The 27,794-nt window shown below is 42.3% G+C and overlaps 1 protein-coding gene across 1 annotated transcript in view; it reads left to right on the plus strand.

Annotated features, from left to right (window-relative positions):
* Positions 1-27,794, plus strand: part of LOC119964399 (bromodomain-containing protein 3-like) — a 145,609-nt gene that overhangs the window by 36,609 nt on the left and 81,206 nt on the right. Inside the window, 6 exon segments of the mRNA XM_038793813.1 lie at positions 7,741-8,055; positions 11,852-11,989; positions 12,071-12,209; positions 14,722-14,778; positions 21,401-21,561; positions 23,416-23,781. Of these exon segments, the coding sequence (XP_038649741.1) occupies positions 7,852-8,055; positions 11,852-11,989; positions 12,071-12,209; positions 14,722-14,778; positions 21,401-21,561; positions 23,416-23,781 (1,065 nt within the window). The 5' untranslated portion in view covers positions 7,741-7,851.

The following is a 27,794-nucleotide window of genomic DNA, read 5'->3' on the forward strand; positions in this document are numbered from 1 at the left end:
TTGCCGAGGGAAACAATTTTATCCTGTCCACACCATCTCTTCCCCCTCATAATTTTGTACCCCTGAATCAAGTCAAACCTCTGCCTTCTTTGGTCCAAGGAAAATAACCTCAACCTATCCAATCTCTCCTCATAGCTGCACTTTTCTAGCCCTGACAACATTCTTGTAAACCTCCTCTGCACTCTCTCCAGAGCAGTAATGTTAAGTTTTTTAAATTTAAATTTAGAGTATTCAATTCCTTTTTTCAATTGAGGGGCAATTTAGCATCGCCAATCCACCTATCGTGCACATCTTTTGGGTTGTGTGGGTGAAACCCACGCAAACACGGGGAGAATGTGCAAACTCCACACGGGCAGTGACCCAGAGCCAGGATCGAACCTGGGACCTCGGCGCCTTGAGGCAACCGTGGTAACCACTTGCGCCACCGTGCTGCCCTGTAATGTTCTTGAGTTGACGCAACACTGTAGTTCACTAATTCATTCAGAATGATGGGAAGTATTTCCTGCAAAGGCTAGAATTTGATTCCAACAAAACTCAATCATTGTCTATGAGTGTGCAAGTTTAGTTTTTACACTTGAGTCAGCTATGTTGATGCCCATTTTCTTGGTACAGATGAATAGTAAAGCAAATCTGTTCATGGTGTGTCAGTCATGGCTGACCGGTGGCATCCCTGAATCATGGGACAGTTGATATTAATACAAGTCAGTTGCAATCAAATGTGTTCTGTTTCATAAGTGCATGTGGTTTCATAAAGTTGTCAGGTTTCTGAGTGGACTTCAAAATGTAAAATTTAATTTGAACTAATGAAATTGACTACGGAAAGCATTAAGAAGCATCAAGGTCCTGAGTTGACATACTATAAATATTCATTCTAAATGTGGCCCCAACCTACTTCTATTTTTATTAAATTTTAAATGATGCGGGACTTACAGAAAAGAGATGGAAAATAAATTGATGCTGTTATTGCTAGCATATCCCCAGCGTGACCTCCATTCACCAATGTATTTAACGTTGGAAAATCCAACAGGGAACATTCTTATGCTGGATGGAAAGGTAAAAAAATGTTGTCAGTGAATGCTAAGCCCTTTACACAGCTGCTGAAGTTTCTGGACCGTGACATTTTTGGGGTGTCAGTTGACAACACCATAAGTTTTGTCTGGCGACAGGGAAACTCCACATTATAGCTCTAATAAGGATTGGGCGTTTACTATATTTGGAATATAAACAGATTTTGTGTGTCCCTGAGACACTTGGTGCCTGTTGGCTTATTGTGGATGATTATATTGATGTCTTGGCTGATGGTGGCATATTGCTTGTTACTGAAGCCTCCCCACCTGACTTATCTACTTGTTGTGATGATATACATAAAGCAAGTTTGTACATGATATTATGCACCTCCGACCACTGGCAGTGTTAACCAACCACATGACCGCGGTAAAACTTCAAAGTCTGGGATGGAAGGGCATCAAGGCACCTCAACGGCTTTGGATTACCGGTAACATAGACGAGAATTGGTGGATGTTTAATCTAGTTTAAACTCTATGTTGCAGTCCTTGGTCTGCAGGCAAAGCCCGGTGAGAGGCACATTATTGTAGTAGGTCCCCAAACAATTAAAATTTTCAACACTTTTGTCTCTGAAAATGAGGCTGACAAGAAAATCTTCAACAAAGTTCTTTTTCACGCAGTTGGTTCATATTAAATCATTTAAACTAGATGTTCTGTAGTTTATTATTTACTTGGGCCAGTCTACAGAACGTGACACTTGTCACAGTCAAGCCAGCACTGTTGTGTATGATCCTAATCACCAAATCCTATCTTAAACTCCCTCCCTTCTCTTTTTTGTTTAATAAATTTAGAGTACCCAATTGTTTATTTCCAATTAAGGGGCAATTTAACAAGGCCAATCCACCGTGCCACCATGCCGCCCGGAAACTCTCCCTTCTCTGGTACTTTCTCCTCTTTCCAGCACCTTAGCATGGAATACCCATCATATCTTTCCTTTTGTAATCTCCACCATCTATTGTTCCTCAACCTTTTCTCAATTACCTTCCCGATAATCTACATTTGAAACTTGGCCAGAGTTATTATGCTCAGTTTTCTTTTTCAAATCCAAAGGAGTAATTGAGAGACTGTCGGGGCACTGTATGTATCTCACTATGTAACATACTGGATGTATGTTAAAAAGGATAATTGTTAATGCTGCAGTGTGCTAGCACATTAATTCCCTACTAGGATGGTGTGGCTTTACCCATGCAAACTGCCCAGTTGCTGTGAGAATGAGTAGTGTTGAAAATGCTTAAACTAATAACTACACTTGTCTCACATTTTAAGAAACCAGTGCTTCACACGATGACTTTTTCTTCCTTTGAAAGAAAATGACCCAATATGCATGAACTTTTGTATACTAAGTCGAAAAGGCAAAAAGATTCTGTTTGTTCCACACATTGAACAAATGCATCATTAACCTAGCCAGTAGAACATCCTCAAATTACTTGATGTGTCTGGATCCATGCCGGGAAAATTGGGAGTTCAGTCTACTAATGTATGGGCTTAATATGCAAGAAAGGGTGTTTGATTAGTCCACATAACAAATCACATGCTCATATGCTTGCTCTGTTGTATCAGAGGTGTGGGCAGCATGGTAGTACAGCAATTAGCACAGTTGCTTCACAGCTCTACGATCCCAGGTTCAATTCCCGACTTGGGTCACTGTGCGGAGTCTGCACGTTTTCCCTGTGTCTGCGAGGGTTTCCTGCAGGTGCTCCGGTTTCCTCCCACAGTCCAAAGATGTGCAGGTTAGGTGGATTGGCCATGCTAAATTGCTCTTAGTGACCAAAAAGGTTAGGTGTGTTTATTGGGTTGCGGGGATGGGTTGGAAGTGTGATCTGGATGGGGTGCGCTTTCCAGGGGCTTGTGCAGACTCGATGGGCCGAATGGCCTCCTTCTGCACTGTAAATTCTATGACGATTCTATGGTGGTTAACGTTTTGATCTAATGGCTGATAACTTTTGGGACTGCAGTGTTCCAATCTGGTCTGTAAATTTAAGCCTCTAGTAGCACCACTACCACCAAGCAACCTAGGTGTGGGTAGTGGAGGAGAGAATGTGTGATGTAAACAAAGCTTTATTTTCTTGCCCATCGATAGAGAGGACGCAAAGACAAAATCCACCTTGCATTGACAGCTACTCTAAATAGTTTTGTCTTAATATTAGACAATTTCTATACAACTTCGTAAATTGTTTGACCTGGTTATACCATTCTTTCAAAGGTGAATATTACCAGGCTTTCTTCATGCGAGCTAATGCTACAAATTTGAGGTCTACTTTTTGATATTCCCTATGATAGGGTAGCTATGCTGCCGTACGGCCAATCTCCAATTATGCAATATAATGCCCTTGGGATGTAAAACTACGTTCTTGTGATCAAAACTGTTTTTGTTGTCTTTCACGTGTTCCCTTGCTTGTACTTCAATCTTTTTAGTTGGTGGATTGCAAGTGCCTTCTGATAGTTATCTCAATATAAGTGGATATACTGCTTTGTTTTACAGACATCCAAGTAAACATGCAAAATAACAACTAAATTAAATCTCAACTGAACATCCCTCCCAGAGAGCAAGAAAAATAACTAAAATATGCCTCCTTTTTTTAATCAGTCTCATTTCTTTGAACTTGTTCTCACTGTGTGGGTTTAAAATGACCAATTATTTGCTCATCTGGCCAGGCACTTCTCCTAGGCCTAACTGATTTGACTTTTCATTTAAAAATAAAATACTGCAGATGCTGGAAATTTGAAATAAAAACAGAAAATTGCTCAAGTGGGTCAGTGCAGGCTTGACGGGCCAAATGGCCTCCTTCTGCACTGTATGTTCCATGTTCTATGCTCTATGCTGGATCAGGTCCGGCAGCCTCTGTGGAGAGAAACAGAGTTAACGTTTCAGACCTAATGATCCTTCGGCGAACACTTGGATCCAAATGTTATTTCTGTTTCTCTCCACAGATACTGTCTGACCTGTTCCTTTGTCAACCATGGCTCAGTTGGTGGCACTTGACTATTGAATCAAAAGATTGCGGGCTCGAGTGCCTCCAGAGGTTTAAGCGCACAAATCAAGGCTATATGTTGTACTTTTGGAATTGCTGCACTATTGGAGGCACTATCTTTTGGCAGAGGTGTTTAACTGTAAGCTCCATCTGCATTTTTAGGTGGTCATAAAAGATCCCATGGCAATATTTCCAAGTGTGGGGGGAGTTAATCTGAGTGTTTTATCAATATATATACCTCAATCAGCATCATTAAAGCAATATCTGATCATTATCCATTTGCTTATGATGAATGCTTATTGTATGCAAAATTGGCTGCCGTGTTTCCTACAACATAATCAGTGATTGCATTTCAAAAGTATTTGCTGTCTGCAGAATGCTTCGGAATGGTTGTGAGGTTGTGGAAGGTGCTATATTGATGCATATTTTGGGAGCTTTTTTCTCTCCTCTTCTTTCTCCTGCCACCCAGTTTGGCAATTTGCCAGTTGGCCAATCAATAAATAGTCACGTTTCTTGATACACCAGCCTCCCCATCATAAAAAAAGGGTTTAAATCTCAGAAGAATCCATCATCTGTCTTCATGAATGGAAAACAGCTTGACGATCTTTCACATGAGTTAATTGACCTCCCTATTTAGTATGAAGTGACCCATTGAATCCACAAACTGATAGATTTGGCTTCAATAAACATCTTCAATGCCTACCCACTGACTATGTCAATGAGTTCAGCATATCAAGCAAAAGACATTTATGTGCATCCACTTTGATTTCAGATGTTCATATTCAAATTTAACTACCTTACAAATCCGCAGCGAGAGTCCCGTGACAAGTGTTGGCCTTGTTCTTGAATCCAAAATCCATCTGAAAAGGTTGATAAAATTGATGCATGCTGATTTGTTGGATACCTTACAGAGCCTTTATTGATTCTCAGTCCTAATTGACACTGGTCTATTCCTAATGTATGACATTTGTTGCATCCTTAGACTAACAGTACAAAATACACATATTTCAGATGGGTTGAAAGCAAGATTAACAGAGCTTTATTAAATAGGTCTTCACTGAACAAAGGCTGGTTCTAGATTATGGGCAAAAGCCCTGCCAAGTAGCCGATGATGTCGCACATGTGACTCGGTTCTTAAAGAGACATTGCACACAACTACAATAGGCACATATATATCCCTCCCCCTTTATTTCTAAGGTTCAACACAGGGAGTTCCCCTCGGAGTCCTCAACATCGACTCTGGACCCTCATGAAGTCTCATGGCTTCAGGTTAAACGTGGGCAAGGAAACCTCCTGCTGATTACCATGTACCGGCCACCATCAGCTGATAAATCCGTACTCCTCCATGTTGAACACCACTTGGAGGAAGCACTGAGGGTGGCAAGAGCGCAGAATGTGCTCTGGATAGGGGACTTCAATGTCCATCACTAAGAGTGACTTGGTATTACCACCACAGACCGAGCTGGCCAGGTCCTAAAGGACATAGCTGCTGGATTGGGATTGCAGCAGGTGGTGAGGGAACCAATGAGGGAAAAGCATACTTGACCTCGTCCTCCCCAACTTGCCTGTTGCCGATGCATCTGTCCATGACAGTATCGGTAGAAGTGACGCTGTCATCTGGGGACAAGGGCCCTGACAATATTCCAGCAACTGTACTGAAGACCTGTGCACCAGAACTTGCCACACCCCTAACCAAGCTGTTCAAGTACAGCTACAACACTGGCATCCACCCGGCAATGTGGAAAACAAACTTTATTCTTAACACAGGATTAAACATATTAACATCACAGAAAATAGCTTACAATTAACTGTTAAAAAATGTATAATATTAAAGGAAACCTATTTTGCTACTAACATATTCCTATCCAATTAAGCAAAGCCCATCACGGGTCAAAAGCTACTTATAAATAGTGCTGTACACTTGTATAGAAGTTTCTTGAAAATACTGCTGGAAAATACTGAGGGCAGCACGGTAGCATTGTGGATAGCACAATTGCTTCACAGCTCCAGGGTCCCAGGTTCGATTCCGGCTTGGGTCACTGTCTGTGCGGAGTCTGCACATTCTCCCTGTGTGTGCGTGGGTTTCCTCCGGGTGCTCTGGTTTCCTCCCACAGTCCAAAGATGTGCAGGTTAGGTCGATTGGCCATGCTAAATTGCCCATAATGTCCAAAATTGCCCTTAGTGTTGGGTGGGGTTACTGGGTTATGGGGATAGGGTGGAGGTGTGGACCTTGGGCGGGATACTCTTTCCAAGAGCTGGTGCAGACTCGATGGGCCAAATGGCCTCCTTCTGCACTGTAAATTCTATGACTTAAAGAGAGAGAGAGAGAGAGAGATCCTTTCAGGGAACAGCCTGGCAGATCCTTTTGTCTGTGTCAGTCTACTGCTTAACCTAATGGCCTTTGGCAAAAGCTGCAGCTCAGCTAAATGTGGCACGGTAGCACAGTGGTTACCAATGTTGCTTCACAGCTCCAGTGTCCCAAGTTTGATTCCTGCTTGGGTCACTGTCTTTGTGGAGTCTGCACGTTCTCAGGATAAATAATGTTGAACAATGCTTTTATTCTTTTCCACTTTTGAGAAGAAACCCTGCTTTCTCATGCAAATATAAAATGCTGCAGATGCTGAAAATCATAACGTCATCATCCTGAAACAGTAACTCCTGTTTCTCGCTCCTCAAATATTGCTTAACATTTGGGTGTTTCCAGCATTTTCTATTTTATCCTAGCTTTTCTAACTTTTACTTTGAAGAAACTAATATGTTGTGCGCCTTGATCAGTGAATACAACTTTTTTTTAACCCAAAATGGTAGATACTTTCTATATTGGATTTAAACTGTTAAGCAAAGAAAAATAGTCTTTTATCTTGCTTGTGGTAATGTGCATCACTGTAAATACACAAGGGGTTAATGTAAATACATGTAAACTAGCTAGACATTAGAGGGAGCACCAGAGACATCACACACAATCAACCAATAGATCAGTTAGATAGGACACGACGAATGGGCATTCATGATACACACAGAGGTGACACGACCACAGGAGGGCATTACACCAACTCGTATATAAAGGACACCACACACATGATCTGCCTTTTTCCAGTGGAGACAGTCGGTGAGTAGAGACGCAGGTTTGATTTGAGATCACTCCCACCACGTGGATTGTAGCAGACTGGTTAGTCAGTCTGAATAGCTATAGTAGGATTAACAGTAGTGTCAAACCCAAGTTATAGAAGTGTATATAGTTTAATAAACGTGTTGAAGTTTATCTCCACGCCTGATTCTTCCTTTGTCGAGTGCACCACAAGGAAGCCGCTTATGCTGCACCTAGAGCATAACAAAACATTGCTTATTTCCAGTATTATGCATGTCTGCACTTTTCTCCTTTTCTATTACATTCTTGGATGAAGCAAATTTACTTCTGAATGTCTTTATCATTCATCTGTATCGAACTCTCCTTTCCAGCACTTGTTAAATCTAACTTCAAAAGTATGGCATAATGTCAGGTGCCAAGATGGGACAATACTAAGATAGCTCCCTCAGTTGTATCTCTGCATTTTCATTGGCCTAAATTGAGTCTTATGCTTGGGTTTGTTTTGCATCCAATTACAATTCTTAATGCATTTTTTAATAGGCAAAGTCAAAGATGTATTACATAAATTGAAGTAAAAAAAGATGTGTTTTCTAAAGTATGGTTTTTAATTAACAGATTCTATCATGATTCTACCGTGAAGCAAGGATAAGATTAATGGTCTGGCAGCAACATTGAAGGGAGGTTTAAAAACCTGTTGGTTGAGCACAAGAAGTTTTGAAGTTCAAAATGACATCGACTCTGGATAAAAGACCCAACCAGGAACATATGATTGTGAATCCACAGCCACCAGAATATTGCAATCCAAAAAAACCCAGACGCGTGACAAATCAGCTGCAATATTTGGAGAAAGTGGCGGTTAAAGCTCTGTGGAAGCACCATTTTGCATGGCCATTCCAACAACCTGTTGATGCTGTAAAACTAAACTTGCCTGTAAGAATTATATCTTAACTGGTTGAAATATATAGTGCTGTATTCAATTACATTGCCGTGGATTTTTTAGCAGTAGTAATTGACAAACTACAATGCCGAGCCAGCTTATAAATCTGGTGTGAAATTAGAACTGACATTTTTGAGATGTTCACACTAGAAGACACTGTTACTGAAGCATAAGGAACAATGGCAGCAATTGATAATATACAGGTTGAGTATCCTTTATCCGAAACAATCGGGGCCAATTGCATTTCATTTTTCAGATAATTTTGTTTTTTCAGGTACCGCATATAAACATATTATAATAGCCTAGGCTAACTAGTCTAAAATAAATAAAAAGGATAGAAAGTAAGTTGTATCACTGAATAATAAATACAGGGTACCTATGGTAATTTATTTTGACTTGCCTGGATAAGTGCAGTTCCAACAATATTCAAGAAGCTCGACACCATCCAGGATAAAGCATTCCACTTGATTGCTCCCTCTTCCACAAACATTCAAACCCTCCACCACCGATGAACAGTGGCAGCCATATGTAGCATCTACAAGATGCACTGCAATAACTCACCAAGGTTCCTTAGACGGCACCTTCCAAACACGCGACCACTACCATCTAGAAGGACAAGAGCTGCAGATACCTGGGAACCCCACCACCTGGAGATTCTCCTCCAAGTCACTCACCACCCTGACTTGGAAATATATCGGCATACTTTCATTGTTGTTGGAGCAACATCCTGGAATTCCCTCAGCACAGTGGGTGTACCTACCCCTCGAGGACTGCAGCGATTCAAGAAGGCAACTTAACCACCACCTTTGAAGGGCAACTAAGGATGGGCAATAAATGTTGGACTAAACAACACGACCCACATCTCGTAAATGAATTTTTAAAAAAATGTTCACCACAAAAATTGCAAAGTAAGCAGTGCAGGGAAACAGCCAGACTTCCCACGCTAAAGGTCGATGAGGTTCAAAAGAATTACAGCTTTTGAATGTGTTCGGATTTACGGATAAAGGATGCTCGACCTGTTGTAGTACAATATGCATGCATGAGAACTTTGCATTTGGATGATGATTTTCAGCAAAGCTAATCTGGGTTGTGCTTTTTGATTATTGTCCATTATTGCTAAGTCTCATCTTTGGTGGTGGGGATGTGCACTTGAGGTGAAGTATTTTTCTGAGAAGATGCAGTTGATTACTGTGCAGCCCAGTGAGAATAGACATTCCAAATCTGGTTGTTGACCGCAATGCTCGGCTATCTTTGGAAAAGTTTGGGAATGAGACCATTCAGCCCTTTGTTTGAATAATCTAAAATGAATCTATATTCCAGCACTCCTGTAACTGCAGAAATTTCTCCTAGTCACGAATAACGATGTGTGGTTATTTTGAGTTGACCTCTTGTCATTGGCCCGTCAACCAGAAAATATGGTCTTTCCCGATGTACTCTTTCAAAGCTCTCCCATTAAAAACATACCTTGATCTGGATCTTTTTAAAATCTTTCTCTGATTCAGTAACAATAGTCCCAGTATTTGAAGTCTCTCCTTGTAACTCTCAATTCTAATGCTGAGCATGGGGGGAGGGTGGTGTCCAGATAATGTCACTGGACTTGAATCCAGACGCCCAGGCTAATGCTCTGGGGGCATGGGTTCAAATCCTACCAATTTAAATTCAAATAATAAAATCTAGAATTGAAAGCTAGTCTCAGTGATGGTGACCATCAAGCTATCATTCATTGATTGTTGCAAAAACCCATCCGGTTCACTAAAGAGGAAACCTGTAATCCTTGTCTAGCCTCCATGTGACTCAAGACTCTTGACTGCCACCTGAAATGGCCGAGTAAGGCACTCAGTTTCTGGGCAATTGGGAATGGGAAATGAATGTTGGCCTTGCCAGTGACGCCACATCAGTGAAAATATAACATTTTTTAAACTCCTAGACAATTTGTAATGTATGTCTCTGTTGTTTAGAAGCTTTATAAACAAACAAAAAAAATATATATATATATATAAATTGTTCTTGGTGTGAATGTTGCTGGTAAAGACATTTATTACCCATTCCTAATTTTCCTGAGAAGATAGTTATGGCCTTGAATTACTGCAGTTGTGTTTAGAGATTTATGTTGGTGTGGACACAAGGCACTCCCACACCAGACTGGGTAAGAGCAGCAGGTTTCCATCTCAAAAGGACATTCGTGTAGCAGTTGAGATTTTTTCTGACAATCAGATGCTTTAATGATTGTGTGGTAAACCACTGTTGCACCTATATTAGATGATGTATGGTAGGACCTGTACTACAGGTACGTCGGTAGTCCCTGCCTGCTGGTTCCGCCAGTAGATGGCGCATAAATGTGTGTGTCCTCCATGCGGCAGCCATTTCGCTAGCTGCTGTGGGAGGCCACACATCTTGGAGCAATAAAGCCTCAGTTGTATCCAACTCTCGTCTTTGTGCAATTGATCATGCATCAGATTGATACCAACTTTTTATTTCCGGTGTTTTCTTTTAAAAATAAATTATGAAGTTCTCAAATTGCCATTGTGGGATTTGGGTGTTCTGATTTATCAATTGGGGCCTCAGAATTACTGCGGGACACTAAAATCAATATACAGTGTTCTGCAGTTCAACCATTGTTTTGCACAACTTATCGCCCTGGTTTTCTCTTGTGCAGTATATAACCTATAAACCCCCAAAGCTGTTGGCCACTGTTGTCTTTATACTTTCAGGAATTTGAATCCCAAATTCCCTTTAACTTTCAAGTGAGTATTATCCTTGTTTTTCCTTCCGCCACGTATACCTTAACCATATCCGTATGAAATGGTTCTTCCACCTCTTTATTTTTCAAATTATTTTCCAGTCATCTTGTTGTTTGCCAGCTCAGCCCCAACTTTTGTATTATCAGCAAATTCCAAGATTGTGCTTTGGAAGGGGCAATATAGCATGGCCAATCCACCTACCTTGCACATCTTTTGGATTGTGGGGGTGAAGCCCACACAGACACGGGAGAATGTGCAAACTCCACACGGACAGTTTCCCGGGGCTGGGATCGAACTGGGTCCTCAGCGCTGTGAGGCAGCAGTGCTAACCACTGTGACGCCATGCTACCCTCAGATTGTACTTCATAATGTTCATAAAGTGAAAATCATTTATATATTCCAAGTCCAAAAATAAATCCAGCCATACCACTTCCAGTCCGTCTAAAATATGAGCAATGGCCATTGATTAATAGAAACCACATATTTAGGGTCTATCAACTTTCTATCCATGCTGTTATATTTCCTTTTTTTTTAAAATAATTTTTATTGGAATTTTTTACAGAAAATATAACAAAAAGTATAGCAAAAAGCAGTAATATGCAACTAACAGCCCCATAACACCCACAATTCCCCCCATACCGTAACATCACATGTATCACATACTCCCCCCCCCCCCCCCCCCCAAACACTGTTATATTTCCTTATACCACATTCCTGAATTTTAGCTTGTGTACTTCAGATGCCACATTGACTGTCTTCAGCATATCTATGTGCGCTGCATCTACTGCATTCTGGTTATCCAGCAATTCTCTTCTATTCAAACACCTGTTAATAAGCATCAAAACTCAAAGGGAAAGGCATTTGCTCATTGGCATATCTGGGTAATTTTAACAGTGTATTTTCTTTTAGAAAAAATGTATATTAATCACTTAAATCAAAGAATTTTGTATTTAAAGTTGGTAACAAGTGGGAAATCAGTATTTTTTTCAGCTACATCATGGACTTCATGCTGTTCCTAAGCCCGGTGGCCTGGTTTCTTTTTTCACAGGATTATTATCAGATAACAAAGAACCCAATGGATTTGGGTACAATCAAAAAGCGCTTGGAAAACAAATTCTACTGTAAAGCTATGGAGTGTATACAAGACATAAATACAATGTTTACCAACTGTTACGTGTATAATCGGGTATGTTGTTACACCTTTCACAAATTTCTGCGTGTTTCTTGTGTTATGTTGATGAAAGATATAACTATTGTCTGTTTATAGCCAGGGGATGACATAGTTGTAATGGCACAAACATTGGAGAAGCTTTTTCTGCAGAAGGTGTCACAAATGCCACAAGAGGAAATAGAACTTCCTGTGGTTAACAAAAGAGGAGGGAATGGCAAAGGAAGAAAAGGATCAGGTAACCAATTGAACAAGCATCCCCTCCTTATTTGGAGGTGTTGGGAACGGCGGATAAGGAAGCATTCTCAAAATTTTGTAATATCAACTATATTGGGGCGAGGGAGGGGGGGTTGTGGGAAGAAGTAAGAACACCTCTTTTTACACCCTAATATTGACATCAAGAGAAATTCGTCTTCCATAATCCTTAACAGAAATTGCTCAAAGTACCTCGGATTTGCTTTGGATAGTGAAGTTCAAAGAAATGGGTAAACCTGTAAAACTCTTCATTTTAATAGTTGGGGAGGGAAGTAGCACTGAATAGAAGACACAAGAAAGAACAGTGACCTAAAGCTGGATAGTTGTCATTTGAAAATCTTCCCTAACATGTTATAAATGTAGATGCATTTTACTCTTTAGCCTTTGGTGATTGTGACTATTCTGACCATCAGGAAATTAAGACTGTTGCATGCATACATTCAGTTGTTTGGGGCTAGTTCCTAGAATCTTAGAACTAGAACAAATACTGAGCTGAGGATTTCTTGTGTGCTCACAAAATAGAACAACCTTGAAAATGAGAAGACTGGAACGTGACAAATTACCAATTAACAAATCCGGCAGCGGGTCAGAATTTAAAGATTTGGATTTATTAGAGCGTTGCAAAAACACAATCAACTCTAACCAAGCTCATTTTTTTTTTAACCAAGGGGATCTGCATCCTCTGGCGTATCGAAATAATAATCCTTCTCTCAAAAGTCACATGGAGCTGCGCGGGTACACCACCCCAAACTGAACCCCACTCTTATACAGAGCGACTTCAGCCTTGTTAAATGTTGCACACTTCTTTACCAATTCCACTTCAACATCTTTGTAAAGCCTGATGGCATGGTCGTCCCATTTATAGTCCCGATGCTCCTTAGCCCACTTCAGGACCCATTCTTTCCTGGAAGCTGTGGAACTGTACAATAAAACTTGGCACAAGGGTTATCACTGCTGCCTCACAGCTCCAGGGTCCGGGTTCAATTCCGGCCTCCGGTGACTGTGTGGAGTTTCCACTTTCTCCTCATGTCTGCAAGGGTTTCCTCCAGGTGCTCCGGCTTCCCTCACACAGTCCAAAGATGTGCAGTTTAGATGGATTGGCCGTGCTAAATTGCCTCTTGGTGCCCAAAAGGCTAGGTGGGGTTACGGGGTTAGGGTGCAGATGTGGGCTTAAGTCGGGTGCTCTTTCCAAGGGCCAGTGCACACTTGATGGGCCAAATGACCTCCTTCTGCACTGTAAGTTCTATGATCTATAGCCCATGACGGTTTGTTGGCTCAGGGTTTCTGCCAGAGTGTCCGATGAGCTCAATCCAGCTCGAGAGGGGATGTGAATCCACCATCCCCCAACATCATCCCAAACATTTTAGAAAAGTATTCTGTGGGAGTTGGGCCTTCCATACTCTCCGACAATCCCACGATTCTGACAGTCGGCCTTCCATACTCTCCGACAATCCCACGGTTCTGACAGTCTGCCTCCCAGAGCGGTTTTCCAGATCATCTACCTTGACCCTCAGTGCTTTACTTTCACCGACCATCAGGGAGATCCCAGTCTCCAGCGAGGCAATTTGTTCGCTGTGTTTCAAAAGAGCTGTCTCCACACGCCCTTAATCGCTACGCCATGCGCGTTTACCGTTTTGGAGGTCTTTTCTAACCTCAACTGAATGGCTGCCAGGGCATCCTTTATCGACTTTAGAAAGTCCTCAAACACAACCCTCCATTGCTTCTTAAATTCCACCGGCAAGCTTCACGGCCGCTATTGAAGTGGCCAGAGTCACTGGAGCAACCTCTGCCATTTTCTCCACTGAAAAACCTCGGAATTTCTATCACCAATTTATTTTGCCCTAGTCTTTCTTGGCTTTCCCTTAGGTTCCCCTTGTTTCCCTTAGGTTTCCCTTATACCATTGATCAAATGTGAGTTTGCACAAAAATATAAATTGGGCAAAAAGGGCCAAAAGTCAAGTAGCCTGGTGGGAGCCATCTCATGTGCGATTTGTCCCTCCATGCAGCCACCGGAAGTCTTTGTGCCTCGGGACAGTTGACTACGTTATCAGTATTATGTTAATTGTTGAGAGATCTCACTTTTAGATAAGAAAAATGTGTTGATTTTAACATGATCTAATCAAGTTTTGAAGCTCATTATAGTAGCACTTTGATAAAGCTATGGACTAGAAAGTTGTAGAACCAGATAATTTTTATAGCACAAAAGGTGGCAACTTGGTCTGTCATATCCGTGCTGACCCTCTGAAGGAATAATTTGCCTAGCACCACGCTCCTGCCTTCTGCCCCATACCTTGCGCAGCACAGTAGCATAATGGTTAGCACTATGGCTTCACAGCACCAGGGTCCCAGGTTCGATTCCTGGCTTGGGTCACGCACGTTCTCCCCGTGTCTGTGTGGGTTTCCTCCGGGTGCTCTGGTTTACTCCCACAAGTCCCAAAAGATGTGCTGTTAGGTAATTTAGACATTCTGAATTCTCCCTCTGTGTACCCGAACAGGTGCTGGAATGTGGCAACTAGGGGCTTTTCACAGAGACTCGGCAGCGAATCCCCGAGGTAAGTTACTTTATACTCTGAGTTCGATGCTCCACCCACCGAAGCTGCTCCCTGGAGACTAGGCCGCAAATCCCCGAGGTAAGTTACTCTACTTTTAGTAAGTGGAGACTACTTTTAGGGGTAAATTAAATTTGCCACTGCTCTACCCATCTGACCAACCTGTTTATATTGCCCTGTAATCTAAAGTTTTCCTCCTGACTATTTACCACACCAGCACTCCCATCTAGATCATTAATGTATATTACAAACAGCAAGGGACCCAGCACCAATCCCTGCGATACACCACTACACACAGGCTTCTTATCACAAAAAAAACCTTCAACTAACACAACCTGCCTCCTGCCACTCCACCAATTTTGGATCCAAATTGCCCTCGATCCCACAGGCTCTTACCTTCTTGATCAGTCTCCTATGCGGGACCTTACTGAAGTCCATGTAGACTACAGCAGCCGCACTACCCTAATCTATACACCTAGTTTCCTCCTTGAAAAATTCAATCAAATTTGTTAGACCTGATCTCCCCTTCACAAAGCCATACTGACTATCCTTAATTAATCCTTGATTCCAAGTGGATGTTAATTCTTTCCCTCAATTTTTTCCAATAATTTCCCTACCAGTGATTTCAGATTCACTGACCTGTAATTACCAGAATAGCTGACCTCCAGTCCTCTGGCATCTCTCCTGTAGCCAGATAATATTTGAAGTTTAATCTCAGAGCCCCTGCAATCTCCTCCCTTGACTCACACAGCAGCAGTGGATACATCTCATCTGGGCCTGGGGATTTAGCCACTTTTAAGCCTGCTAAAACTGCTAATGCACTTGTTGTGTATCAGTGAATATATCCCTGCTGGTGAAGCATCACATGATATTTAGTGATGTCCATAGTGTTTTGCGTAGACTTTCAGTTCTTCATCTTGGATTGTATGAGCAACACTACCTCTCAATAAAGCCTCTCATTGTGTTGCAAGAATCCAGAGCGTGGGCACCTCCATACCTTTTTTTTTTTTTTGCGGAACATTCAGAGATATAACAAAAGAGAAAATTGGGAATTGAGGATTCTCTCTCTCTCACTCATACATTGGGTGGAGCGAGCCGCCAATGCTCGAGGGCTACAGGGATCACACATATGGCAAAACTAAGCAGGCAGCGGAAATGGGAATTCAGAAGTTTTCCAACTCTGTGCAGGCCCCTATTCAGAAAAAAAAGAAAAATTCCAAGTTGTACTGTGGATAAGGGGATCATGTGTCAAACATCCAAAAGAATCGGTAGGGAGAAAGTTGGTAATAGACCCTAGAAGCCGGTATCCGGAATCGGGGCAAAAACGGGTGCCATGGATGCATTTTACAATTTGTAGCGACTTTAAGAAGGTTAGCAAAATACTGCAAGTTTGAAGAAATACGTGATGACGCTCTCCGTCATTGACTGGTTTGTGGACTTTGCAGTGAGGTTATTCAGAGGAAGCTGCTTACTGTATGTGATTTAACACTCAGTGCTGCTGTAGAAGTTGCCACGTTTATGAAGCCAGCAACAAAAGAAGCATCGCAGACAGGGGATGGAGCTAAGTTCCACAAAATGGATACCACAAGGTTGCAGGGGTACAACTATGTCACCAATGTACACAGGGTTTACATTCAGTGGGGTAATGTTGGAGTAGAGAAAATAAATATATGAACTGTGGCAAAAGGGCCATATAGCCGAGCCATGTTGGGCTCAAACCTTCTCCAATACAAGGAAATGAAACATATCTAAGCAGACTAGCCGTGTCTGTATATGAGTAGATGAAATTCAAGACGACTTGGAAGACGATATACCTGAGCAACTTCAGGAGCTGAAATTAGACATCTTGTCGGTGTGGGGTGATATATTCTTGTTGGGCGGGGTGATATATTCCCGTACCAGCCTCCCCGAACAGGCTCCGGAATGTGGCGACTAGGAGCTTTTCACAATAACTTCATTTGAAGCCTACTTATGACAATAAGCGATTTTCATTTTATTTCATTTCATCTACAATGCTTTTGGGTATATACACAATTCGAGGGTCACAAAATCAAAATGGAAGTGGATATGGGTGCAGCTGTATCGTTAATACCTGTGACAATAATCAAATGTTGAAGCATCTGTCTTTAAACCTGTCACATGTAATCCTAAGGACGTACAATTGCAATTAAGTGATTGGGCAGCACCAATAGTTCCTGTATTGAAAACTGGTGGCTTAGTGAGAATATGTGGAGATTTTAAAACTGCCATTAACCCAGTATTGTATGCAAATCGCTATCCACTTCCACTGATTGAAGACTTGTATGCTCAACTTTCTGGAGGATGAAATTCAGTAAAATTGATCTATCACAGCCTTTTATATAAATGAATGCGGCTACAAAATCACAGCTGCTACTCGCTATCGTGACGCAAAGGTCTATTTCATTACAGAAGACTTCCTTTTGGAACGACTGCTCTTGCTCTTTTTCAGCGGTCCATGGATCAAATTCTCAGTTGGCTAAATTGGGTGCAATGTTATTTAGGGGAACTGGAACAGTTAAAGAATTGAGATCCACTCTGAAGCATCTACAAAGCCAGAATCTTCGTGTAAAAAGAAAAAGTGTGACTTTTTCAAGACATACATAAATTACCTGGGTTACAAAATCAATAAAGATGGTTTACACAAGGAGCTGAAGAAGCCAACAGCAATCATAGAAGCACCATGTCCTCAAAATGTGACATAACTTAGGCTGTTTTTAGGATAGATTGATTATGGTAAATGCCAAACTTAGCAACACAATTGAAGCCTTTACACACCTTATGTGCCAAACAGGTATGACACTTGTCAGAAGAATGCAAAAGTGCATACAATGAGGTAAAAGATGCCTTGCAGAAGTCGGGGCTATTGGTTCACTACAATGCCAAGCTGAAGTTACAACTTACTTGCAATGCATCATCCTATGGGGTTAATGCAGTTGTCTCGTAATGCTTTCAGGCGAGGAACGACCAATAGCATTTGCTTCATGAACTCTTACTAGTACAGAAATTAAATACACTCAGCTAGTAAAAGGTGTTTTGAGCATCATTTTTGGGGTAAGAAGGTTCCACCATTCCCTTTATGGACATCACTTTATTCTTTTTTTCGACAGATCATTGACCCTTGACAATGATCATTGGGCCATATAAAACTATTCCTTATTTAGCAGCTAGTGGGTTACAAAGTTGGCTTTGATATTGTCAGCAGACACGTATGATATACAATATCACAAGACAGAGCAATAATAATCTTTATTGTCACAAGAAGGCTTACATTAACACTGCAATAAAGTTAGAAAATCCCCAAGTCGCCACATTCAAGCGCCTGTTCAGGTACACAGAGGGAGAATTCAGAATGTCCAAATTACCTAATAGAGCGTCTTTCAGGATTGTGGGAGGAAACCGGAGTACCCGGAGGAAACCCACGGGGAGAACATGCAGACTCCGCACAGTGACCCAAGCCGGGAATCGAACCTGGGGCTGTGAAGCCATTGTGCTAACCACTGTGCTACCATGCTGTCCAGAACGTGCAAATGCTGATGCTCTGTTAAGATTGCCGTTGCCAGTCAAGCATGAACCTGAAGAACTTTTAGTCACCACCCTGTATTTCTCACTCAAGGATAATATACCTGTGACTTCATCTCCAGTTCAGAGATACATGAGAACCAACCCTGTGATTGTGGGAGGGGCGTACTGCCACGCAGTTATTTTTGCTGGCCAGGATTAGATGTTCAAATCGAAGGGAAAGTGGGGCAATATAATTCTGCGCAAGACTAAGAAACACTCCACCACTGCAACCTTACATCTGCGAGAATGGTTGGCACAGCCATGGCAGAGAATGCACAGGCTACACTGGTCCAGCGGAGGTCACATGCTCCCAGTGATTGAGGGTGTGCACTCTAAATGGCTGGATGTAATGCTCGTGAAATTCACAACGACAGAACAGACCATTGAGAAGCTAGACAAAATATTTGTGAGATTTCGAACACCGGAGCATATCGTAAGTGACAATGGTACTCGGTTCACTTCAAAGGAGTTCAGGGACTAGGAAAGCGGTATACACCACATCAAGTAAGCTCTGTACCATCCTGCAACAAATGGATTGGTTAAACGTTTCATTCAATCATTGAAGCATTCCATCAAGGTCTTGAAAGATCAAGGTATCCATAGAATCCTTACAATGCAGGAGGAGGCCATTTGGCCCATTGAGTGTACCAACCCTCTGAAAGAGCACCCTACCAAGGCCCACTTCCCCACCCTATCCCCATCACCCCACCTAACCTACACATCTTTTGGACATTAAGGGGTAATTTTGCATGGCCAACCCGCCTAACCGGCACATCTTTAGACTGTGGGAGGAAATATGAACAGCTGGAGGAAAACCTCGCAGACACTGGGAGAATGTGCAAACTCCACACAAAAAGTCACCCCAGGCCAGAATTGAACCTGGGACCCTGATGCTCTAAGGCAGCAGTACCACTGTGTACCACTGTGCCATCCATACATTGGCAAGAACAGTGAACAAATTCTTAATGTCTTACCAGAATACCACACACTCAACAAGTGAGTTCACCAGCAATGCTGTGGTTCAAAAGGAAAATTTGTTAATACCACCTAATAGTTCAGAGATTGCCAAAAGGCATCACCAAGCGCAGGTTGCTAGGAGGAAGAAAAACTCTAAAAAGCGAGTATTCAATCAAGGCGAGAGAGTGCCAACCACAAGCTACACCACCAACAAGAAATGGGTACCTGCTCTGATCCTGGCAAAAACAGCATGTAGACGGATGATAAAAGAGTTTGGTGTCGTCATACTACTCAGCTACTCGTTTCACAAAGTAAGATCACTGAAACTTCTCATGAAAGAATTTCTTTGGAAAATCTAGACCGTGATACTTCGGAACAGAGCCGAAACACACACAAGTTCAGATTCTGTTTCTGAGGACTTTCTAATATTTTTAGAGAGGGGCACTGGAATAACTTTCCAGGAAGTATTACCTACTGAAGGAAAAGAGGATACCTCCAAGGACTCGAGTAGCCGAGTTCCAGAATATCGAATTCAACCCAAAAGGAATAGATGCCCACCTGAATAGTTGGCTTATTAAGTTGCATATATATGTGTAGAGATAATGCAGAAGTGAGTCTATTGTATAAATGTTAAGTCGTTGCACTAGGCAAGTAAAGGGGGAGGGCTGTAATGCATCCGAATACATCCCTGCTACTGAAACATCACGTGATCTGCAGTGAAGTCCGCAGAGAATTTTTGCACAGGATTTCAGTTCTCCATCTTTGATTATAGGAGCATAGTGTTTGAAAGAATCCAGATTGTGGGAAATCTCCATCCCTTTTTACCATTGTGGCAAACTCAAGAGATACAGCAACCTCCCTTGCAATGCTAATCTGTTCAATTATATCACAGTACCTCTCCCTGCTTTCTATACGTAGAAACATACATAGAAAATAGAAGCAAGAGGAGGCTATTCACCATTCAGCCCTTTTGAGCCTGCTCCGCCATTCATTATGATCATGGCTGATCAACAAGTTCAATACCCTTATCCAGCCTTCCTCCCCAAGAGCTAAACGTTTCGGCCTCAACTACTTGTGGTAGTGAATTCCACAGATGCATCACTCTCTGGGTGAAGAAATTTCTCCTCACCTCAGTTCGAAAAGGTTTACCCTTTATCCTCAAACTATGACCCCTAGTTCATAGAATCATAGAATTTACAGTGCAGAAGGAGGCCATCCGGCCCATTGAGTCTGCACTGACCCTTGGAAAGAGCACACTACCTAAGCCTACACCTCCACCTTATCTCTGTAACCCCACCTTTTGGACACTGGGCAATTTAACATGGCCAATCCACCTAACCTGCACGTCTTTGGACTATGGGAGGAAACCAGAGCACCCGGAGGAAAACCCCACAGATACGGGGAGAGCGTGCAGACTCTGCGCAGACAGTGACCCAGCGGGGAATCGAACCTGGGACCCTGGGGCTGTGAAGCAACTGTGCTACCGTACCACCTGAGTGGTAGCAAGTTCCACTTTTTCACCCAGTTCTGGTAGTCCTGTTATCACAAGTTGCTCATTATTAACTATTGTCTCTCATGGGCAGCACGGTGGCGCAGTGGTTATCACTGCTGTCTCACGGCACCGAGGTCCCAGGTTCGATTCCAGCTCTGGGTCACTGTCCGTGTGGAGTTTACACATTCTCCCCGTGTTTGTGTGGATTTCACCCCCACAACCCAAAGATGTTCAGGGGTGGTGGATTCGCCACATAATTGCCCCTTAATTGGAAAAAATGAATTGGGTACTCTAAATTAATTTTTTTTTAAACTATTGTCTGTCATATCCGGACACCTTTTGGTGATTCTCTAATGTATGATCTCAATGGCATTAATGTCCTTTTTTTAAACAAGGTACCCAAAAATGCAGATGGCATTCTTAACTGTGACTTTATGAATGTTTTGAGCAAATTGATATTTCCTGGCTCTTTGACCTGATGTCGGTTCCTATTGAAGTATGGTTGCATACGTGTGAAATTAAAATGTATATATTTTTGTTTGTTATATGTACTATTTTGACTGGTGTGCGAATGTAGTGATATTGTTGTTATAGTGCCAACAGTGTCCTCAACCGCACAATCAAAATTGTGTCCACCTACATCTGAAGTTGGAAATCAGAAAGCAGTGATTGTGCAACCGCCTCAGTCAAGAGTAACTTCATTGTCAGCCATTCCACCATCTCCTTTAATGCCAGTAGGGAAGCCTGTTGCAAAAGTAAGTATTGTTATATCTGAACAGAATAGTGAAATTAAAGTTCCTATACTTAAAGATTAATTGTATGTACTGGTCAATTTGAAGCATTTGATTTGATTTTCATTCCTGCACTCAATTTCTAATCTGTCAGACAGAAGTGTTGGGAGTAAAGAATCCACCTCGCCCTCCAGTTCCCCTCTCTTGCAATGGTTGGTGCTGCTCTGCCTGGTGTCATGTCCTCCACACATTACTCCTGCAGACCCTTTGCCTAGGACCAAGCACTCCCTTTCTCTTGGTGGATTGAAGGTGGATTAGCTTTTCCAGAATAATACTGAATCTTGACAAAATGTTCCAGGAAGTTTCAGAAGGTGCTTCAAACCTCCAACAGCTAGTGAGCACTAATGGGTAAACTACCTTTATCCTCAAAATCCTCAACAACAATTTCTTACAGCACTGAGGACCCAGATTCAATCTGGGTCACTGTCTGTGTGGAGTTTTCACATTCTCCCTGTGTCTGCGTGGGTCTCTGTTTACACCCCCCCCTCCCCCCCACATACACACACACACACACACACACACACACACACAAAACCCAAAGATGGGCAGCATGGTGGCATTGTGGATAGCAGAATCGCTTCACAGCTCCAGGGTCCCAGGTTCGATTCCGGCTTGGGTCACTGTCTGTGCGGAGTCTGCACATCCTCCCCGTGTATGCGTGGGTTTCCTCCGGGTGCTCCGGTTTCCTCCCACAGTCCAAAGATGTGCAAGTTAGGTGGATTGGCCATGATAAATTGCCCTTAGTGTCCAAAATTGCCCTTAGTGTTGGGTGGGGTTACTGGGTTATACGGATAGGGTGGGGTTACTTGGTTATGGGGATAGGGTGGAGTTGTTGACCTTGGGTAGGGTGCTCTTTCCAAGAGCCGGTGCAGACTCGATGGGCTGAATGGCCTCCTTCTGCACTGTAAATTCTATGATTCTATGTGCAGGGTAGGTGGATTGGCCACACGAAGTTGCCCTTAATTGGAAAAATACAGAATTGGGTACTTTTAATTCTTTACTCCAAGGCCACTGTTCAGAGAGAACATTAAGTCTAGAGGACATAGGGCAGCACGGTGGCCTAGTGGTTAGCACAACCGCCTCACGGCGCTGAGGTCCCAGGTTCGATCCCGGCTCTGGGTCACTGTCCGTGTGGAGTTTGCACATTCTCCCCGTGTCTGCGTGGGTTTCGCTCCCACAAACCAAAAATGTGCAGAGTAGGTGGATTGGCCACGCTAAATTGCCCCTTAATTGGAAAAAATAATTGGGTAATCTAAATTTATAAAAATAAAAATTTTTTTTTAAAAAGTCTAGAGGACATGAAGTAAAATGCTGTGAAGCTTCATTGATGAGTACTAGAATGCAATTTAAGTAGCGGTGAGTCCCATAACTCTCCTCCAGAAGGATGTTCCAATCATCTATTTCCTTAGCAAGATGATAGCTTGTGCTAAATGTGAGCTGAACTAGCTTTTTAATTCTCAACTCCAACTTGGCCACCTTGAAGACTCTTTAGCACCTGAAGGAACTTTCGAAAGTTGGCTCTGACTTGTTTTAAATGGGAAGACAATCCAGATCAGTCTCATTATGTTGGCAAGGCTACTTGGGTGTTGAGAATACAATGAAGCAATAGACTTCAATGAATGCATTTGCTTGCCAAGTGTGCTTTCCTGTAAATTTGAAGGGACAATTTATAATCCTGAATGGAAAAGATATTGAGATAATGTTCCTAAGGTGAATAGGTGAGATTGATTTTTCAAAAAAGCTTGCTGCGACCTGTTCTTATTCATGCATTTCAGTTTTAATCTTACTGTCTTTAACTTGTTGATTTTTCTTTTTAAGGTACAGAAAGGTGTTAAAAGGAAAGCAGACACTACTACACCCACGACTTCAATTTTCACTACAAGTAGTGGGTCCTTGCCAAAACTCTCAGAACGAAAGCCTACAAAAATCTGTTCCAAGAGGGAAAGCAGTCAATCAAACAAGCCACCCACAAAGGAGCTACCAGATTCTCAACAGCATCCAGCTAGAAAAAAAGAAGAGTTTACCGCGAATTTACAATACTGCAACAGTATTCTCAAAGAAATGTTTGCAAAGAAGCATGCAGCATATGCTTGGCCTTTCTACGAGCCTGTGGATACTGAAGCATTGGGACTTCATGATTATCTTGATATTATTAAACACCCGATGGACCTTAGTGCTGTGAAGGTAAGTCCATTTCATCCCCTCTTTCCCTCTTACCGATTTCTTCCCTATTTTTATCAGCTATTTCAATTTTCCATAAACCATATTTGGACGTGTTCTTTCAATCCTGTATTACCAGGTTAAATATTTTTAAGTTTTGAAGCTGTGTTGCAGATGTCAATTTTACATAAAAGTAGATTGGCGCACTAACTAATGTCATTAAAACATGACCCGTAGGGACTGTGGAACATTTACACTGGCGTGTTTTCGGTGGAAAGAGGCTAATATACACAATAGCAATGGAGTCAATATGGCAGAGAAAGGAAACCATAGTGAAGCTGGACTGGATCAGTGATAGGAACGTGAAACATGAGGTGGGAGGTTGCCAAGGGAGATGATTAACACAAATTATAAAGAAATACTGCAGCAAGAGTGAGGTGGAATCTATAGATTAAAAAGATGCAGGCTTTAAGAGTTATTCTATCATTTGGGAAGTGAGAATTGCTCTCTAATATGAACATTTTGTTCTGACTGGTTTCAAATTCACACCACTTCATTGTTCTACCATTTCTGTTCTACTCTCAATCTTGGTATGTTACCCCGCCTCATTACTTTTTCTTTGCCCAGAATCGTGACAAAAGCGACAAATCAATATTGTACCATTTGGATATTCTTCCTCTGCAACCACTGGAATGAAGCTGCACTTAGTACCACTCTCTAGTGCAGTGTTCAAACTTTTTTTCCGGACCCATTTTTACCAACCGGCCGACCTGCGCGGCCCACCATTTTCTCTCAACTTGTTTGCTGATGGAGGAAATGGTTTTGGGTTCCTTTGGCCCTCGTACACGCTCCTCTAATGGAACCTGTTGGATGAAGGTGAAGCCTTCCGGTGTCGGAAAGTATGGAGTCTCTATCTGTCCAAAGTAGTGCATTTTTGTTTCCTGTAACATTTTATCAAATAAACCTCCCCCGAACTTGTAAAAAAATTTACATGAATAAAATAAATGATAAAAATAAGTGAAAAAAACAAAATGAATAAAACACCCCCGAACTTGTAAAAAAATTGCTGCGACCGTTTACAAAAAAAAAACAGCCGCACTGCGCATGCGTGCCCGGTCACATGCGCATAGTTTTGCGCATGCACACCGATGATCTGGCATGCATGCGCAGTGCGGCCGCATTTTGTTTACATAGGTGCGGCCATTTTGAAGGCCACTTGCAGCCGGCGTTATTAAAAGCCGACAGCTGTGGCTGTTGCGCACGGATTTGCACAATCTGGAGCGCCGCGACAGACGGCTCTGAGACCCTCCTGACACCCGTCCGCGACCCACCCACGGGTCGCGCCCCCGAGTTTGACAATGCCTGCTCTAGTGTAAGGTCACAAAAGAATAAAGGCGGGAATCTCCGGCCTCCCAGCTGAGTGTTTCCCAGCGGTGGGAGATAATGCTCCCTCCGCTGTCAATGGGAGTTCCCATTGAAGTGACCTCACATCGTTGGGAAACCCATGGGCTGGGGGGTGTTGCTGGCGGGACTGGAGAATCCCACCACCAACTAGTGCAGGGGTGGGCAAACTTTTCCGTGCAAGAGCCACATTCAGAAATTCACAATTTTAAAGGGCCGCATAGTATATTAATTAATAGTCCCGGTTGTAACCAATTAGCGTGTGGCATATACCTCAGCGCTTCCCCCGGCGGCATCCTGCCTTTAGCCCTCTTTTTCTCTACTTTTCAAAAATGGCGCTTCACCCGGTTATGATTCTGGGCGCCTCATATAGAACAGTACAGCACAGAACAGGCCCTTCGGCCCTCGATGTTGTGCCGAGCAATGATCACCCTACTCAAGTCAACGTATCCACTCTATACCAGTAACCCAACAGCCCCCCCCAATTAACCTGATTTAAAAAAAAAAAATTTTTTAAATTTTTTTTTATGACTTGATCTTGGTGGGCCGCATAAAAACCTTTGGCGGGCCGCATGCGGCCCGCGGGCCATAGTTTGCCCACCCCTGAACTAGTGGCTGGAGAATTCCGGCATCAGGGTGCATTAAGGTGTGTGCAGTTTGGTCCAGCTAGCTTTGCTTCCTGCCTCCAACAAAAACATTTGTGCTCAGTATGTGCATGTTAATGATTAAGATCCCTCCCTATCTCTGTAATCTCCTCCAGCCCACTGATATCTGTGCCACTGATTCTGTCCCCCTGGGGGTTGTAACAATAATGTTTTTGTGATGTGACTTGGGGTGTTTAATTATCTTGGGTGCTATAGTATGTTGTTTAAGTTGCCATTTTTCGCTGATGGAGTTTGTGTCAATATTGTTCCATCATTAACCAGGCTGTTCAATCAGTTGGGAGCACCAAATATTTAAGAATGTTTTGATGCCTGGAAGCTTCAAATGCTGTGTGAAGTGTAAAACTGCAATTACCACTGCACCCATTGATGTGGTTGTCAACAAATGCTACATAAATCTGCGTAAAATATTTTTTAATTTTCCACTAAGATGCATCCAGTCCCTGCAACATTCTCAACAAATCCTGCAACACATTGTAAGTTAACGGGGCAAGCTCCTGGCATCACGTGTGGGGACCCCAAGCTGCCCAATACTTAAATCTGGCCTGATTGATGTCTATTAGGGTAGAATCCAAGACCGCTCTTGATTGCTGTTCTCCAGACAACTAATTTGTTACTGGATGATACCGAGGACTACGCATGCAAACATAATGTTGTTTATAATCAGAATGCGGTGACATTGTTTTGCTAGTTTACTTTTCAGGTATTAATTAGCACGTCATGATGAACCAGTAAGAAAGCACCTTTAAGTGCTAATTGTTGTCAAGGGTACACATGGATCTATGGGGAGTCTCCAGCAATCCCAACTTCTCTTCAGGTCATTGATGCATAAGCTAGTCCCCAGGAGTCTTGTCATTTTCCTCACGCTACTCTCCAAAGGGAGGGACTCCAAATGTTGCTGTAAATCTGAAGTATTTCATTGGATGTTTTTATTGAAGTAAATGCAATCTCTGATCATCTCTCCAGTGTTCTAATTCATGCAAATGATTGATTCGTTCCATAACTGAATTACTTAACCTTATGCATAATGTCAGTACTTGATTTTAAGAACAGTATAATATTATAATGGTGTAAGGATGTACTGAATGTATTCCCCGTACTTTAGATTTAGGGACATGAATGAAGAAAATTAAGTTTGATGAAATTACTATCCTTGAGTCATTAGACTCTATTTTTCTATTGTGATTAATTGCTGAGATTATGGTTGTGTTTCCCATCTCTTTTTTATGCAATATAAGTTTTGTTTCTCTTCTGAAATTTTAGTCACAACTTCGATATTTTGATCCATGTCACTTCTGTCTTTGGTCAGCCCTTGCACAATCTCACTAATTGCACTTCCTTGACATTGCATAAACTTTCAGTTTACTTAAGTTATGTCTTGATAAAAGAAGAATTTCTATTTTAGGAAACGAACATACAAAACTGTTCAATTTTATGTGGCTCTTGTATCCAGTAGTTGCCAACAATAGTTGTTGATGTTGCCGCCAACTGGAATTTGATCAGTAATTGTAAATTTCTTTGCAATAATTTGTATCTTCCAGTTCTACTAATAGAAATTTACTTGGCAAGTTTATCCAGATTTTCTATCAATGGGTGTTACATAATTACCAAAAATAATGTTAATCCATCATTGCATATAAACAAATTAGGATTAGTGAAGAATATCTTTGATAATGAATGTAGGACGACTTTTGGCAAGGGGAAGAGAGCAGTCGAGGGCAACGGAGCTCCCAAAAAAATTTGCACCGAAGCACACAAACAGGCCAGACTGCACCCCAACCCCCACAGCAGGAGAACATGGGGCAAGAAGAGCTGCGGCCCGGACCAAAGCGGGGGGACTGAGCGGAGCCAGCGGCAAAGACCAATCCCCCCTCCCAGCGGCGACCACGAGGCAGGTGGCGGAACAGAGGACTCCCGGCCCGACCAGAAGCACCTCACTCTCTCGACCCTCCTGACCCGATGTGTGGGTGAGTG

The sequence above is a fragment of the Scyliorhinus canicula genome, chromosome 4 (genome assembly GCF_902713615.1).
Source record: "Scyliorhinus canicula chromosome 4, sScyCan1.1, whole genome shotgun sequence".
Lineage (NCBI taxonomy): Eukaryota > Metazoa > Chordata > Chondrichthyes > Carcharhiniformes > Scyliorhinidae > Scyliorhinus > Scyliorhinus canicula.